Here is a 17,341-nt window from a genome sequence, read left to right as displayed (position 1 = left end):
GACCCTGATCAGTCCCAACAATAAGAAATTCAGTCGCGTGAGTTACATTGAAGTCTTCAGGAGAGGGATCTATTGGTAAAAAAAAAAAGCATTCACACAATTTGATGAAAATAGAATTACATTTATTATAATTTATTTTGAAAGGATTGTCAGAACACCTTACTCTGCATTTTTTGATCCTGCCTTTTCAAAGGATTTGATGGTGTCAAACCGACAAACTGTTGAATGAAAGTAAACATAAAAAAAACTATAACCACAAATATTTAATAAATACCCATGAACTAAAGTGCATTACCACCCACACTTACCTTCAACCAGCCCTTTGCACTGACAGCCTGCAAATGTTCAGTTTCTATACATTCCGTAGAGACATAATGATCAAAAATGTATAGGGAAGGGGCTGGGGGGGACCTCCACTTTAATGGGCCTGGCCTCTATCCATTTGGAAAGAACAGTGCTTCTGTTCCCCTTTTTATTTCACAACACTACTGAAGTCCTACTGGAAATCCAGACACCTCCTACAATTACAAGGTTTTATTATTTAACTATTTAATAATTTATTATTTCGTATAGATCGCTCTGTGGCTCCTCACAACCAGTTAATTAGCACTGAGCAACAAACCATAGTTAATAAAATCGAGGGGAATTAAAATATTCAAAAAAAAAAATATTTCTGTATTAAACAGTTTCACCACAGTATCCATTTGTTTATTGGGATTATCACACTTGGCCTAATCGGATCCATTAGGTCAAAGGTTTGACTTGACCAAGACCAGTTAGAAAAGCAATGTTCTGGATCGAGACCACACAAACGTGAGCATATACAATCTCATTCTATTGCATTTGAAATGGTTTAATCACACCATCGGTAGACATCAAGCACACTGAATTCATGAATATAGTTGCTGAGTATCAGTTAACACACATTATGATGGACATTTGAAGTATTTCCATTATCAGAATATTTTTCAAAGGGCTCTTTGTGTTGAGGACTGGTCATGATTTTGTTCGAGATTAATGGTTACCATCCAGACTGAGACGTTGGATGCCACAGCATGCCCTCCGTCCCCCCTCCCCTCACCGGCCACCAAACATGGTTGTATCCTTTCTTCTTGCAAAACATCCATGCTCTGTGAAGTAGCCTTGGAAACACTCAAGTACGGCATTTACAGTCTTTTGAGAGGACCATTTATGGACAATATTCTACAGTATAACACAGCTGTGATTTCTTTGTCTAGTGAGCCATCCCAGCTAAAAATGTAGTTTGTGATTATAACATGACTCTCAAAGTAAAAGAAAACAGTTGTAGTTTTTAAGGGCTATTGTATTACTGAGACTATTATGGCATAAATATAAACAACAGCTACATCATCATCATAATTTTATGCATTTGAAATAGGATCAGGTAGACTGGCATGGAACAACAAAAGGTTCAGCAGAATGTTATGTCAGCGAATAGACACTAGAGGTCTGCACAGAGACGGCTGTGACACTACAGTGCTGAGCACACACAGACCTCAGGTCTTTCTTCATAACCTCTGTTTCACCTGTTGAATATGTCTGAAGGTTATATGGTCTGATGCAAATCTTATTGTAATCAACCAGGAGATAATGATAATAATGGTTGGATGTACATCATGCAAGACTCACAAGTTCTAGGAGTGCATGATCTTTTTGCTGAATATTTGGACAATTTTCTGCCTCAGTGATTTTGTTTGCATGGCATAAATAATTGGGTTCAAATTGGCAGGAACAACATGAAATAAAATATAGGCCAGCTTTCTCAAATCGGGGTAGTCTGGGAAGCGATGCAAAATGATTGTCAGAAATCCTGACCAAAGCATGATGAGATACAGGACCAGGTGGCTGGCACATGTCTGTGCTGCCTTGCTATTCAGTTCCTTGTTTTTCCTGGTCCAGCAGATAACAGCAATCCTGAAATAAGTGACAGCAATACTTCCCATTGAGGAACTAAATAGCAACACAGTGAAAAAGAGTCCATAGATGTTGTTGACTGTCACATTTTCACAAGATAGCTTAAACAGCGATGCATTGTCACAATAAGCGTTCAGTATGATAGAGCTGCAGCGAGACAGCCTAACAGTGAGCCCGAGCAGAACAGATACCAACAGCAGAGAGGTCCCCCAAGCTGAAACAGAGAGGGTAACCACGGTTCTGGTTGTCATTATTGTGTTGTACCGTAGGGGGTGGCATATAGCCACATATCTGTCAACAGCCATAATGATCAATATCATGTGGGACGCCGAGCCAAATGTGTGGCTGCAGAATGCTTGTGTGACACACTGAGCATATGAGATCAACTTTGGAGTTGAAACGATATCGTGCATTAGCCTGGGCAGTAGCACAGTGTTCCCAATGAGGTCATTTACTGACAGGTTACAGAAGAGTATGTACATGGGCTGGTGTAAGCTCTGCTCTTTGATGATAAGCACAATCACTCCAATGTTAGAGATAAGAAGTGTAAGGTAGACAAACAGAATCAAGAAGAACAGAGGATATGTGAACTTCATAGAAATGTTAAAGCCCTCCATTTGGAGAATATCACTTTGTAATGAATTGTTGCCATCCATTTTGCAGGGTAAATCTGTAAAAAGAAATGCAATGCAAATATGTGTAAATGTGTGTAATGTACATGTCATACATGGATGAAATAAATGTTGTTACACAATAAGTTAATACTCTCAGGCCACTAAATATGCTCAGGACCTCCACAATGATCAAAATGCAACTAAATAAGTTACCTGAACTTCACTGGCAGCTGTCATAAACAGAGGTAATACCTCATAGATTCTGTAGCAGATGAGAATCCTGTTGAAGGTGTTTGATAATATCTTAATGACAAGCCATCGCAGTCCGAATGAAATGTATGCTCACCTGCTCTGTAGTTATGGTCTGTCTGGCACTGTGCTTAATCTCTGCACCAGCCCAGTTTGTTTCATGTCATGCCAGTGTTCAGAAGCTTTGATTACACAAGGCAATTTAAATAGTGGGACAGCTATAATGGCTTCAGCATATATCAAGTTTCCAAAGGTGAGCGAAAGGTTAGCAAATCAATGTCGAACTGACATCAACAAGGCATGAGGGGTGTAGCCACTGCAGCATCTCAGCTCTGAGGAAAACAGCATTACTTAAAAAATGACAGTTGACTCATAACAGTCTCTTGTGTGTCATGATGCAGAAGAGCTTGAACATTATTCTATATGTTAAAATGTAATTCCTCGATCCTAGATATCACATGTAATTTCTCAGATAATCGTATTTTTACACTTAATGCTAGATTGATTATTACTGTCTACAGAGAGCACGAAACACTTATAATCCTACAGTTTTTTAAGAAGTCAGCAGCATTAGCTTCTTCATGGTCAATTAATTTGCTGCAGCATCTATGTAATAAATCTTTTTTTCTCCACGTCAGAGCGTCTGCTAAATGACTAAATGTAAAATGTAAATGTCAGTATTTGTTTAACAAAATGTGCTGGTGTTGTGGATTTTGGACATTTTCATTGACAGGAATTAGGCCAGGTAAACTGTTTCTGTCATAATTCACTACTTTCCGTTTAACAAGTCCCATTTGTCAGCATTAAGGTGCATGGTCCTTGGAGAGAACATCACACTTTGTTGTCAAGTTCACATAATGAGCAGAGGATGCACTTATACTGCATTATGCAACAGTAACACACTCCAACTGCACTCTGAGGGCTTCTTAGGTCATGTCCCTCAAGTCACATTAGGAACTATTGATAGATATAGAAACTGACCAATTAGTGAAACTTAAAAATTATATGTTTATATCCAATCATAAAATGTTCTATGAAGACATGGTCCAAAATAATGATAATTGTCATTAAAACATTACAGTTTGTTTTGTCAACTTTAAATATGATACCCAATGGAAAGGTAAACTGTTAGGTAAAAAACAAAACTCATAAGAGGGTTTATATGCATCAAATTAGTGAGGTATTTTAGAAGTAATTGATTCTGGGGTAGTGTGGACAGTGAGTGTCTCTCAGACTTTCCACTATCCCTGAAGAGCATTAGTGGTATCTCTGTAGACACAGGGTTTGCACTGCTTGGCCCTCTGGCCTTCACCCATCGTGACTGGAGGCCAATTCAATTGTCTTTCAGTCCACATTACTATCCCTCCAGGGTGGGTTGATTAACCTGTCCCTGCTGTCCACCTCTACGTATGTCTCTTGATAAGGTTATTAGCCTGAAAGGAAACATGTAGAGCTCTTTAATAAGGCCGTGGTCTTGACAGAGAATCTAGAGCTCTTTAATAAGGCCATGGTGCTGACAAATAATCTAGATCTCTTTAATAAGGCCTTGGTCCTGACAAATAATCTAGAGCTCTTTAATAAGGCCTTGGTCCTGACAAATAATCTAGATCTCTTTAATAAGGCCTTGGTCCTGACAAATAATCTAGATCTCTTTAATAAGGCCTTGGTCCTGACAAATAATCTAGATCTCTTTAATAAGGCCTTGGTCCTGACAAATAATCTAGATCTCTTTAATAAGGCCTTGGTCCTGGCAAATAATCTAGATTTCTGTAATAAGGCTGTTGTCTTGACAGAGCATCCCATAAATAAGTACTTACAAGATTGTTCTCTCGCTTAAATCAGTTATATTGTATGATAGTTAGGGGAAGTTGAGTTTAATTAATGTTCAAGTCAATTTCAAGTCACATCACACGTAATGGTGGGACTAAATAATACTGCAATCTAGGTTCAACCCGAATGACCTTTCCTATCACACAATGTTTTATCATAGAGTTAACAGTTAAGAAGAATAACATGTAGTTATCTTTGTAGTTGTGGCCTCACTAATGACCCAACTGTGAGACTAGAGCGTCCCATGTGGATGTTATTACCAGCACACATCATCAGTAAACATGATCATGATTAGCGACATGGGGGCATCAAGTCTCTATAGAATAATTATAATTTGTTACAGAAAATAACACACCATATAATTATATCTCATAGGGCGTCATTAATTCATGTTTTCCCTGCAATGATGCAATTTCTGTTATTGCATCTAAGCATTGAAAATTTAAGTTTTAATATGAAGATGTGGGCCTGCAAAGGTCAAATGTATAATACATATTTTATTAGCAATGTATTCCAAAATCTATGATCATAAAACTAGCATTACTAGCCACCAAACTGTCAACGAGCTGTATATGCAACGTAAAGAGACAGGCCACATCTGCTGTCACTGATCATTGAGTTGTTCAGTGACATTCAAAGTCATAGGTATGTCACAGTGGGCATCCTCTGTGACAACAGCTTACTGTCAGTCAAAAGAAAATGGGAATCTTAATTTCCCATATTAAAGTTTCTGTGTCGCAGAGGATGTGTAGAGTGACGCAAAGACACCTCACGACCATCATATAAAAAGACTGTCAAATGGCGTTGTGAACAGTCAAGAGCTCCACCCTGGAGAAAATAACAGTGTCTTTATCGGTTTATGGTTGCCTTTGCATGTAAGGCATACAAGCGAGTGATTCATTTAGTCTCGTAAATGATGTACAGTTAATCTATTTAATAGTTTTTTGGAAACTTTTTAGTAATTGTTTTATTTTTACAACCACACTTCAGCTGTCATGGAAAACACATCCTTGAAGAGTCTCAGTCTCCAGTTGAGCCTTGACCCTTTTTACATCCCACCAGGGGCCAAGTACCCCATATTTTTTCTTGGTCTCGTCATCTACTTCTTTAGTGTATTTTGCAATCTGACTCTGCTGGCTCTGATCAGTGTGCAGAAGGACCTCCACAAACCCATGTATTTCATCCTCTTCAGCCTTCCTTTGAACGACGTGATAGGTATCACCGCAATGCTGCCCAAGGTACTATCAGACGTTGTGATGGAGACACACCGAGTGTACTACCCTCTGTGTGTGCTGCAGGGCTTCCTGCTCCACATGTATGGAGGTGGGGTTCTCTTCATCCTGGCAGCCATGGCCTTCGATCGCTACGTGGCCATCTGCCTGCCCTTGCAGTACAACTCTGTCATGTCTCCCAGAATGGTGGGGTTTATTATATGTCTGGTTTGGGGCCTTGACTTTGCCTTGATTGTATCTCTGTTCTCATTACAGACAAAGCTTCCTCTTTGCAGGTCCTCTCTCATGAATGTGTTCTGTGATAACCCATCTCTTCTTAAACTCACTTGTGGCAACACAACAATCAATAACATCTTAGGTCTGTTCAACACAGCCGTTATGCAGATCATCAGTGTGTCTGTCCAGGTCTTTTCTTATGTGAAGATATTAATAGCTTGCTTGGCTACGAGGAAGTCAGAGGCAAAGAGTAAGGCAGTGAACACTTGTGTGGCACAACTAGTCATATTCATCATATTTGAGATTGTGGGGACCTTCACTATTCTATCACACAGATTCCAGAACATCTCTTCCGACCTTCAGAAGATTATGGGCATGTTGATATTCCTTGTACCTCCGCTTCTGAATCCGATTGTATATGGATTAAATACGAGTGAAATACGAAATAGTTTCCTTAAAGTATTTCAAACTAAAGTGTCAGTAAAGTTCTAGTCATATTGAACTCAATTTGAATATAAAAATGTGTTTGATACCAAAATTGTCCAGTGTATGGAATTCTAAGCAGAAAATAGAGAATCAGCCAACACACACTGTCACTGAGGTTTTTTTTCATACCCTTAACAACTCTTTACAAACTAAATGACTGGATTAAGGTTTCAAACTCACATGCATGTTAAATAAATTACCACAAAATTGTAAACCTTTCTCTAAGTGCATTTTTATTCATATCCCATTCCCACTGTGAGCATATACATTTCCTGAAAGAAGTTAACGCTGTAATCAAAGTATAATCAATAATGTGATATGTAGGAATAACAAAGATAAGCCGACATGTGTTTGTTATTCAATCAGGCAGATATGACATCACAGACCTGTGACTTTCATCTGACCATAATATCTATAGGTTACAGTTGGAATGCATATATGTGAATGAATAAGATAGAACACTTGAACAGATAATAACAAAATAGCTGATCTACTGATTGTGATTGACAGAAGCACATAATAAATCCTTGATTTTTTCAACACCTGCTAACTTCATCTCAATCAAGCCTCAGAACTCCTAGTCGCTCGTTATTTCATTGCATTCAGAATCGTCTCAAAGAACCAAGGTGATTCAGTGGAGAGAATTTCAGAGTGAATTATGTCATAGAGGGATTCTCAGACTCGACGCAATTATGTCACGTGCCTTACGCATGTATTCTACCTCCTTCTTTTATAAATATGGTTGCATCTGAATTCAATGTCATTTTTACTGTTGATGAGTTCAAACTACAAAGAGACGATACTGACAGTGTTGCTCTGAAAGATAGAACATATAACTGAAGGTAAGCATACTTTGGACAACATTCTATGAAGACAAGCATTACTGTTAAATTAGTGACTAGTTAGAGTACTATTAGTGGGTATGAATATTCTGGAAGAAAAACAATTTTATAGCTATGAACATTGTACAATACTTGTATTGTATATTGTACTAATTAAGTCAACTGAGAAGTCAACAGTGATAAGTTGATAGTCACCCGTGTTAGTAATGTGAAGGCTTAACCTATGCATCAGATAACATGCATTTTAAACATGTTGTTTTGTGTTGAAAATGATTGTGGACACCTTTGGCCATTTTTCAGGTTTGGACATTTGCTAATGGAAGATATTACTCAAAATCTTACATTTAGTTTCCATCTGCAAATTGACACCTTTGACATTCCCAACCCAGTGAACTACCCAGTCTTCCTCATTGGCATGCTTGTCTACCTGTTCTCTATCACCTGCAACCTGGTCATCATGATGCTGATCATCACCAGGAAGAGCCTTCACAAACCCATGTACTACTTATTGTTCAGTCTACCCCTCAATGACATGATAGGAATCACTGCCTTCCTACCCAGGCTGTTGGGGGACATTGTCACACAGACCAACTTTGTTTACTACCCTACGTGCTTCCTACAGGCCTTTGTCCTTCATGTATATGGAGGTGCAACTCTTTTCATATTAGCAGCTATGTCCATCGATAGATACTTTGCAATTTGCAAGCCACTGCAATATTATTCGGTCATGACACCTTTTACCTTACGTTTCCTCATATGCTCAGCTTGGGGTTTGGACCTCCTTCTAATGATAGGTCTGTTTGGGCTCCAAGCTAAAGCTAATCGATGTAAAACATTTATTGCTAATGTTTACTGTGACAACCCCGCATTGCTCAAATTGTCATGTGGGGTAGACCTTTCAGTTAACAACATTTATGGTCTTGTCCTGACAGCATTTATACAGATGATTAGCTTGGTTATTCAGTTATATTCTTATGTTAATATATTAGTGATATGTATTTGTAACCGACAATCTGATGCTAAAAGCAAGGCAGTAAATACATGTCTGGCCCAGATACTAACATTTGTTATCTTTGAATGTATGGTCACATTTGCAATCCTGTCCTATCGCTTCTCAGACATATCCCCAAATACCAGGAAGTTTTGTGGTAGCATGATTTTCATACTCCCTCCTGTACTTAATCCAATTATTTATGGAATGAAAACAAAAGAACTGAGAACTTCATTTTTAGCAGTAATACATAACAAAAAAATCGATAACACGTAAAACACAAATTAAGATTTTTGTCAGGTTGCTGAAAATATAAATTATGGCAGATATTTGCCTAGTAAGCTAAGCTGTCAATGCAGCTCTGTTTTAAGATTCAGTTAGTTTACCCCAAAGTATTCACCTTACTACATAAAGAATAAATATATGAAATAACAATGAACTATTCTTTTTAATTGTGATGCATGCCAGATAAACTCAACCCTTTACACAAAAGTACCACACACGATCATGATTTTAAAAGGTGAATATTTTAATGTGTTAACTGAGTGTAAATGTCATATCTAGCATGTAGGATGTATGTTATCAAAGACTGGATTTTAAACTTTCTTAAGGTCCTTAACAAATAAATAGTGACATCTGTTCTTTGAGCCTGGACCCACAGAAAATATTTCTGATTTCAAGATGAAGAAGATTAAAAGTTGGGGGCCATCAAAAGGTGATGGGGGATTGGATAACAATGTAGAGTATACATTATCACATGAATACGTTATGTGTATAAGAACACACATAAAGTTGTTTTAAAGTAGGTGAGCATTAATGTGAGCTTAATTATCATGAATGGTACAGTATATAGTCTTATATTATACACAATAACATTCAGACCACAACAATCTTTGTTGTTTATTTTATCCAATCACAGTTATCTGACTTCAGGGATTGTGGTCACATGGTTATGCACATATTTAAATAGCACTGCTTAGAGGATATTGATATCTTATTCTTCAGGGTTTAAGACTGAGCACAAAGGTAAGGCACCACTCCTACACAAACAGACACAGACAGGTCATAATTCCTATCCAGATAACAAGCAGACTGGATATGAAATGGACTGTGTTTTCAAGCAACATGAATTTCAATATGTTTTCAATTTTACTGTGTAAAATTTGCTAACCATAGATACTTGACCACACATTTTTATCTTAGGGTTTATATCAAAATTATTAATAACAATTATTGCCATAAACTGCTCATCCAAACAACATCACATGCAACAATACACCCACAATAAAAAATACAATTGTGTCCCGAACGGCACAACGACCAATTTACTTTATTAACTTTATACTGTACTCGGTCCTCAAGACAATCAAACCAAAGACACACAAACATTCCTGCCTTTATTTATAATATTTAGGTTGGTAGAAAAGCCTGCTGTGGTATAAATATGTGCTTACATATAGTGTTGTGATTAATCTAATACTGCATTTGCTTCTGTATACAAATATTTCCCTGACAGACTTGAACATTCGGCGATGGATTTGATATCACAGGTGGATCCCCCTAACCAGACCTTCACTTACATCCTGACGATGGCATCCTTTGACATCCCCTCACCAGTGAACTACCTGGTCTTTGCTGTGGGTGTGCTGGTGTACATGTTCTCTTTCTTTGGCAACCTGACTATTCTGGTTCTTATCATCACCCAGAAGAGTCTACACAAACCCATGTTCTACATCCTCTTTAGTCTCCCACTCAATGATATTATAGGAATCACTGCCTTCCTACCCAGGTTGCTTCATGACATTGTCACACAGACCAGCCTGGCATACTACCCCACGTGTGTCCTGCAGGCCTTCTGGCTTCATATGTACGGAGGCGCTGTTCTTTTCATTCTTGCTGCAATGTCCATTGACAGATACATAGCAATATGTAAACCATTGCAATATCATTCACTCATGACACCTTTTTTAATGTGCAGTCTAATCACATTAGCTTGGGGCTTTGACTTTGTCCTCATGCTCATTTTGTTTGGCCTCCAGGCCAGAGCTAAAAACAGGTGCAAGAGCACCCTGCAAAATGTCTACTGTGAAAACGTTTCCCTGCTTCTCTTATCTTGTGGTGACGATCTGACCGTTAACAACATTTATGGTGTTGCTATGACAGCGTTCTTTCAGATTGTTAGTTTAGTCATTCAGCTTTTTTCTTACGCTAACATTTTAGGAGTGTGTGTTATGAATCGACATTCAGACACCATAAGCAAGGCTGTGAACACGTGTTTGTCTCAAATTTTCACATTTGTTATTTTTGAATTTCTAGCCACATTTACAGTAGCAGCATATCGCTCACAGACCTTATCCCCAAATGCTCGAAAATTAAGTGGAATGTTGGTTTGGATCCTACTTCCTGTACTCAACCCAATCATATATGGAATAAAAACAAAGGATATTAGAGCTGTGATTCAAACACTGCTAAAGAAAGACAATAAAATAGCTCTAAAATAATTGTGAGGGTGATCTCTTCCCCAGTTATGAAAATTATTTTAATGTTATGGCCTATGTATTGTTGTACAATCCCCTGGTACCTAAATTTATGTGTTAAATGAAACAATCAACGCATTCAATGAACAAAATAGGCTACTTTATATAAATGTTTGGATAAACAATTGTTGTATTGGTCTTAAAATTATAGTTGACACTTGATGTTTGAACCCAAACAAGAATTTAATTGTTGACATCAACACTGGCCAATTTGACGAGTAAGAATTGAATGGTATATATCACATGATTTTTATGTTATTGCTGTTCAGATTCAGTTTACCTCTCTCAGTGGTACAATTTTATATTACGAAAAAAACCAATAAACACGTAAATAAGTATTACATTTTTGCATTTCTAGCATAGCAGTGAGTAGTAATGGTAAGCAGGTGTAATGTCAGTTGTCTTTGTTTTGTGCAGTTGGAACACATTATCAACTGCAACTAGAAAAGCAAAAACCATGTGTGAACTTAATATCAAGACAATACAGTAGGAAGGACTCCCTTACATACTTTTCACAACTTTTACAACCCAAAACCTAAACTCATTCTCTAAATGTGTTTTTATTCATTTTGTGCATCTCATTCCTACTATACATTAGCGACAATGCCAGTTTAGTGAGAGAAGTTAATGCCATAATCAAAGTCACATCATTGATGTGATGTGCATTTGTAAATCATGAATGAAGCCTCCTAGGAGTGTTTTGAATGGAAGCAGGGTGTGGTCAACCATTTGCAATGCTTAACAGTGGAACGTCTCTTTGACCTTCTGTAGCATGTAGAGGTGATATGGCACACGTGTCTTGTTTAAAGCCCTAATGATCTTTCAGTTGAAAGTTTTTCTAAATGAGTTATGGCATAGAGTTTTGGGACTTGACGTAATTGAGTCACGTGTCTTACGCATGTATTCTACCTCCTTTTAAAAATACGACTGTATCTGAATAAAAGATGCAATCTTTACTGTTGATAAGAGTTCAGACTAGTACCGAGAGACAATACTAACAATGTTGCTCTGAAAGATTGAACATAGAACTGAAGGGAAGCGTCCTTTTGGCATCATTCCATGAAGACAGGTCTTATACTGTTAAATTAGTAATTAGTTACAGTACTACTAGTGAGTGGGAATATTCTGACAGAAAACTATTTGATAACCAAAAATACATGCTATTTTAGTCATTTATCTAATTAAATCATTTAAAAAATCAACAGTGATAAATTAATTGTAACCTGTGTGTTTGTAATGGCAAGGCGTCGCCTAAGTATCATATAATTTACCTTTTAAACATATCCATCTCATGTTGAAAACATAAAAAGTATATCTTTAAATTGGGGCTATCAAAAGAAAATGGGGGATTCTTTGTATTAGTTCTACATATTACAGTTATCTGACTTCAGGGATTGTAGTTACATGGACATCACAAATTTAAACAGCATTGCTTACAGGAAATAAAGAAGTTATTCTTCAAGGAGAAAAACTGAGAGTAAAGGTAACACACCCTTCCTACACAAACAATTACTGCCTTACAGGCAGCTCATAACTCCTATCTAGATAACAAGCAGACTGCATGTTAAATGTATCTCTTAATTTAATGCTTGGTTACATTTTGTGTTCAGATGTCTATATTTTTTCTCTGACAGTAAAAATGTGCTTACATGTAATGTATTGTGATTAATCTAAGACTGCATTTGCTTCTGTATAAAATATTTCCCTGACAGACTTGAACATTCGGTGATGGATTTGATATCACAGGTGGATCCCCCTAACCAGACCTTCACTTACATCCTGACGATGGCATCCTTTGACATCCCCTCACCAGTGAACTACCTGGTCTTTGCTGTGGGTGTGCTGGTGTACATGTTCTCTTTCTTTGGCAACCTGACTATTCTGGTTCTTATCATCACCCAGAAGAGTCTACACAAACCCATGTTCTACATCCTCTTTAGTCTCCCACTCAATGATATTATAGGAATCACTGCCTTCCTACCCAGGTTGCTTCATGACATTGTCACACAGACCAACCTTGCATACTACCCCACATGTGTCCTGCAGGCCTTTTTGCTGCACCTTTACGGAGGCGCTGTTCTTTTCATTCTTGCAGCAATGTCCGTTGACAGATACATAGCAATATGTAGACCACTGCAATATCATTCACTCATGACCCCTTGTGCAATGTATGCTCTAATCACAGTAGTTTGGTGCGCTAACTTTTCCCTCATGTTTATTTTGTTTGGCCTCCAGGCCAGAGCTGACAACAGGTGCAGGAGCACCGTGCAAAATGTCTATTGTGATAACGTTTCGCTGCTTAATCTCTCTTGTGGTGATAATCTGACTCTTAACAACATTTTTGGTATTGCTCTGACATTTTTATATCAGGGCCTTAGCTTGATTATTCAGCTTTTTTCTTACGCTAACATTTTTGCAGTGTGCATTATGAATCGACATTCAGACACTATAAGCAAGGCTGTGAACACGTGCATGTCTCAGCTCATCACATTTATACTATTTGAAGCTATTTCCACATTTACAGTAGCAACATATCGCTCACAGACCTTATCACCAAATGCTAGAAAATTAAGTGGAATATTGATTTGGATCCTACTTCCTGTACTCAACCCAATCATATATGGAATAAAAACAAAGGATATTAGATATGTGCTTGTTACTCTGCTAAAGAAAGACAATAAAATAGCTCTACAATAATTGTGAGAGGGTGATCTCTTCCCCAGTTCTGAAAGATATTTTAATATCTTAAGATTTTTTTTTTTTTTTTAAGATATTTAATATCATTTAAAAATAAATGAGTTATACTGAATATTTAGCATATATACACAAAAACGAAATGTATCTAAATGATTTTATTACATGAAATAGTCAGCACATCCAAAACAACAACAAAATATAATGCTATAATTTTACAATATACTTGTATAAATATTTAGCATATATACACAAAAACTATATGTATTCATGAAAGCTTTGATGAGCAACTGCATTTAATTTAGAATGAATCGATTATACTGTAATTGTGTATTGATTTGAGATTTTTTGTCGACGTTAGATTTGTTAACACTTGATGGTTTTACAACCAGGGGCATAGCCAGAATAATATTTTGCCTAATTTTTGGGAGATATTTTCGTTTTTGATAGGCCTTAGAACAAATTGGGTACCCGTGGCTATGCCCCTGGTTACAACCCAAATAATTAAGTATTTACCGCTCAGCAGAATAAACCAACAGACTTTTAAAAAGTATCCTTAAACACCAGTTCAGCATAAGCCCTGATGATGTCATCTGTTGTCATCTCTCATATCTCAAACAGCTCTCTGTATCATTCCAGTTGATGGTTAAAACGACTGGTTACTGTTGACATGGTGGGTCCTAGGGACCTGTAATAAACAATTCAATACTTTCACATGACAATAAATACTATTGTTAACAGTTTATTCACAAATTAATAATTTTAGTTGAGTAAAGTATATATATCTTCATTCTAACCACTGAAAAACTTAAGAATTGATGCACTTCTGATCCTTGATGTTTAAAGCAATTATAGCTTACATTATAATAAACTGTTGGAGCTGTTGCCTTAGTAGCACCAACATTTCTATATGATTCAGTAATAGGAACTCTGAATGGACACATTCCTCGAGCCAGGGCAGGTAATCAAGAAAACATTTAATCCATGGACAGGGGAATAGAGAATTGAAGAAAGTCCATCATTCCAATTTATCAGGTTTATGTAGCAATTTTGGAGTATAATTTAAATGACTGACAAGGAATTTCAGCAAACCTTGGTTAAACCAAGCTCTTTAATAATTGGTAGAATGTTTTTTTAAACTATCTGTTTAACCTTAGACCCATATTAAAACTTTTTTCCAGGCATACTTTCGATACATAAGTACAAATACAAATTGTGAATTACAATTAAAGCATCTACTAAATAAGACAAAATAGAGGATTAGTATGCGTTATAAAAATGTACACTACTGCATATTAAATGTGTAGTAATGACAAAGCATTTCTGTAAATGTCTTATTGTAAGTAGTTGTAGATAAGGAGAAATATCATTTTAACATATCACAGCAGAAAAGAGCATGTATTTAGTTCATCTTAAGCAGGGATATTTTATATACAATATGATAAGGTCCAGTCTCAACACCATCTTCCGCTATCGAAGATGTTCGCAAATATATTATGTGATTGGATGAGACACAGCTCTCTGTAAACAGATTTGCATAACTGCATGTGATTTGATAGAAAATGGTTCTGGGCTGGTGTTTTTTCACCACTGATACAGACAGAGAGAGGCTGCTGTGCACTTGGGAAACAGCACCCATGCTGTCTTGTCTATCATGTTTGAAATATTAGTGAAGATGTTTCTTTTTTTACAGTTAATTTGATGCTATTCGATCCGTATTGAACCTATGCTGGGTACGGACATGGACCATGGACAATACTGTAAATAGTTTCTACTCAGATGACCAGCACACTAGAATTCTGGTGTGTGTCGAATACATGTCATTGTTAACCTGAAAGGAAAGAAGAAACAGACAATTTGACTGAGTAACGACTGTATCATAGATGCTGTTGGTTCTGTAGCTGTGGAATAATACATCCCTAGGAGGGAAATATTTTGCTCTTGAACATGTGTGTCACCCTTTCTCTGATCTCTTTAGTTTTTAGACCATATATGATAGGATTCACTATTGGAGGAAAAATTAATGTTGAGACCCCTATAAGTCTCCTTAGGTCTGGGGGAATATTTCTTAGTCTGTAGGAAATAATTGTGAAAAGACCCAGACATTCAAGAAGAAGAAAAACTATTAGATGAGTGGCACAAGTCTGTAAAGCTTTGTTTTTCGTATCAGATCCCTTGTTTCTGAAACATGCAACAAGGATCTGAAGATATGTGTACAGAACTGTCCCATTTGCTATCACCTGTGTAAAAGCCACAGTGAATAAACCGTAGATGTTATTGATGCTTGTATCTGCACAGACCAGTGTCAGTAATGAGGGGTTATCACAATAGGTGTGTGCCATGAGAGACCTACAACGGGGCAAACGAAGCAACAGGTAGAAGAGAACACTAATTAGAGTAAAGTTGCTCAGCCAAATCACTGTTATGACTTTCATCAGGTGGCTGTTAGTCATAATGACATTGTACTTCAATGGACAACATATGGCAATGTATCTGTCATATGCCATAGCAGTTAAAATAAAAATAGCACCAGTTCCATACACATGAATGAAGAATGCTTGAGTGACACGACGAGTGTGGTAACGTCTTGATGTCTAATAAAATCTGTTTGATCATCTGTGGAAACAGAGCAGTGGTGCCGATGAGATCGTTGATGGGCAAGTTGAGCAACAAAAGATACATGGGCTGGTGGAGGCTCTTATTTCCGATGATGGTGATTATAAGAAGAAGGTTGCAGAACAGGATGATCATATAACCCAGAGATGCGAAAAGGAAAGCAGGGATGACAGTGTCAGGAGGGAGGTTGTAGCCTCGTAGTGTTAAAATAGATGACAAATTTGCAGGTTCTTCCATTGTCTTGGAATCAAGCCTCTCTTCTTCAGAAGTGTGGTTACACTAATTAAACATACAAAAGAATTACAAAAATTACACATATTCAAAAAACATCCAATACAATGAAATTGACAAATATTCCTTATTTCATCCTATTACTTACATCTGTTTCCGCACAGCATAAAACTGGTTCAGTTTATGCCTTTTCTCTCCACTGCAGGACAAACAATTGTTATCCATGACCATTCATTTTCAATGACACACTAGGAAACAGCAAGTTTATATACTGAATGGTTTCCATAGCCACACAAAATGTACATCCCAATGAAGTCTTCTGAGATGGTGCATAGGTAATCTGTAGATTCCTAAAATAACCCATTGCGTCATTTTCTCATGAGAATCGCGCAAAAAGAAGAAAAAAGACAGCATTATATCAGGGCCTTGGCCTGATTATTCTGCTTTTTTCTAATGCTAACATGTTTGCAGTGTGCAGTATGAATCGACATTCAGACATGATAAGCCAGGCTGTGAACACGTGTATGTCTCAGCTCATCACATTTATATTATTTGAAACTATTTCTACATTTACAGTAGCAGCATATCACTCACAAACTTTAACTTAAAATATTGGAAAATTCAGTGGAATGTAGATTTGTATCCTACTCCCTGTACTTGACCCAATCATAAATGGAAAAAAAACTAAGGATATTAGAGCTGTGCTTGTTACTCTGCTAAAGAAAGACAAATAAAATAGCTCTATAATAATTGTGAGAGGGTGATCTCTTCCCCAGTTTGTTAAAATATTTTCATTTTATGGCGAAAGTATTGTTGTACGATACACTTGTATGTAAATTAATTTATTACATGAAATAGTCAGCATATA

At 37.0% G+C, this 17,341-nt stretch overlaps 5 protein-coding genes and 1 pseudogene across 5 annotated transcripts; 4 read left to right on the top strand and 2 right to left on the bottom strand.

Annotated features, from left to right (window-relative positions):
* Positions 1 to 1,655: 1,655 nt before the first annotated feature.
* On the bottom strand, positions 1,656 to 2,591 carry LOC146257607 (olfactory receptor 52N5-like). Its single transcript, XM_084673939.1, has one exon. The coding sequence runs from the start codon at positions 2,589 to 2,591 to the stop codon at positions 1,656 to 1,658; it is 936 nt and encodes a 311-aa protein (XP_084530065.1).
* A 3,032-nt stretch (positions 2,592 to 5,623) lies between these two features.
* Positions 5,624 to 6,568, top strand: LOC146257606 (olfactory receptor 52B2-like). The gene has a single exon (XM_084674766.1). It carries the CDS (start codon positions 5,624 to 5,626, stop codon positions 6,566 to 6,568), a length of 945 nt encoding a protein of 314 aa, XP_084530892.1.
* Positions 6,569 to 7,720: 1,152 nt separating this feature from the next.
* On the top strand, positions 7,721 to 8,708 carry LOC146257605 (olfactory receptor 52K2-like). The gene has a single exon (XM_084674765.1). It carries the CDS (start codon positions 7,721 to 7,723, stop codon positions 8,669 to 8,671), a length of 951 nt encoding a protein of 316 aa, XP_084530891.1. The 3' UTR covers positions 8,672 to 8,708.
* A 1,219-nt stretch (positions 8,709 to 9,927) lies between these two features.
* Positions 9,928 to 10,896, top strand: LOC146257604 (olfactory receptor 1496-like). The gene has a single exon (XM_084674762.1). The coding sequence runs from the start codon at positions 9,928 to 9,930 to the stop codon at positions 10,894 to 10,896; it is 969 nt and encodes a 322-aa protein (XP_084530888.1).
* A 1,764-nt stretch (positions 10,897 to 12,660) lies between these two features.
* Positions 12,661 to 13,629, top strand: LOC146257603 (olfactory receptor 8G17-like). The gene has a single exon (XM_084674759.1). The coding sequence runs from the start codon at positions 12,661 to 12,663 to the stop codon at positions 13,627 to 13,629; it is 969 nt and encodes a 322-aa protein (XP_084530885.1).
* A 1,916-nt stretch (positions 13,630 to 15,545) lies between these two features.
* Positions 15,546 to 16,479, bottom strand: LOC146257602 (olfactory receptor 52B2-like; annotated as a pseudogene).
* Between the last annotated feature and the right edge of the window lie 862 nt (positions 16,480 to 17,341).

The sequence above is a fragment of the Hypomesus nipponensis genome, chromosome 15 (genome assembly GCF_054491055.1).
Source record: "Hypomesus nipponensis isolate SF chromosome 15, ASM5449105v1, whole genome shotgun sequence".
Lineage (NCBI taxonomy): Eukaryota > Metazoa > Chordata > Actinopteri > Osmeriformes > Osmeridae > Hypomesus > Hypomesus nipponensis.
Note: the sequence above shows the minus strand (reverse complement) of the source record. Positions and strands in the feature narration are given on the sequence as shown.

What these genes read in the sequence shown, in the direction of transcription:
- LOC146257606 (XM_084674766.1), top strand. Translation starts at nt 5,624, where the DNA reads ATGGAAAACACATCCTTGAAGAGTCTCAGTCTCCAGTTGAGCCTTGAC.
- LOC146257604 (XM_084674762.1), top strand. Translation starts at nt 9,928, where the DNA reads ATGGATTTGATATCACAGGTGGATCCCCCTAACCAGACCTTCACTTAC.
- LOC146257603 (XM_084674759.1), top strand. Translation starts at nt 12,661, where the DNA reads ATGGATTTGATATCACAGGTGGATCCCCCTAACCAGACCTTCACTTAC.
- LOC146257605 (XM_084674765.1), top strand. Translation starts at nt 7,721, where the DNA reads ATGGAAGATATTACTCAAAATCTTACATTTAGTTTCCATCTGCAAATT.
- LOC146257607 (XM_084673939.1), bottom strand. Translation starts at nt 2,591, where the DNA reads ATGGATGGCAACAATTCATTACAAAGTGATATTCTCCAAATGGAGGGC.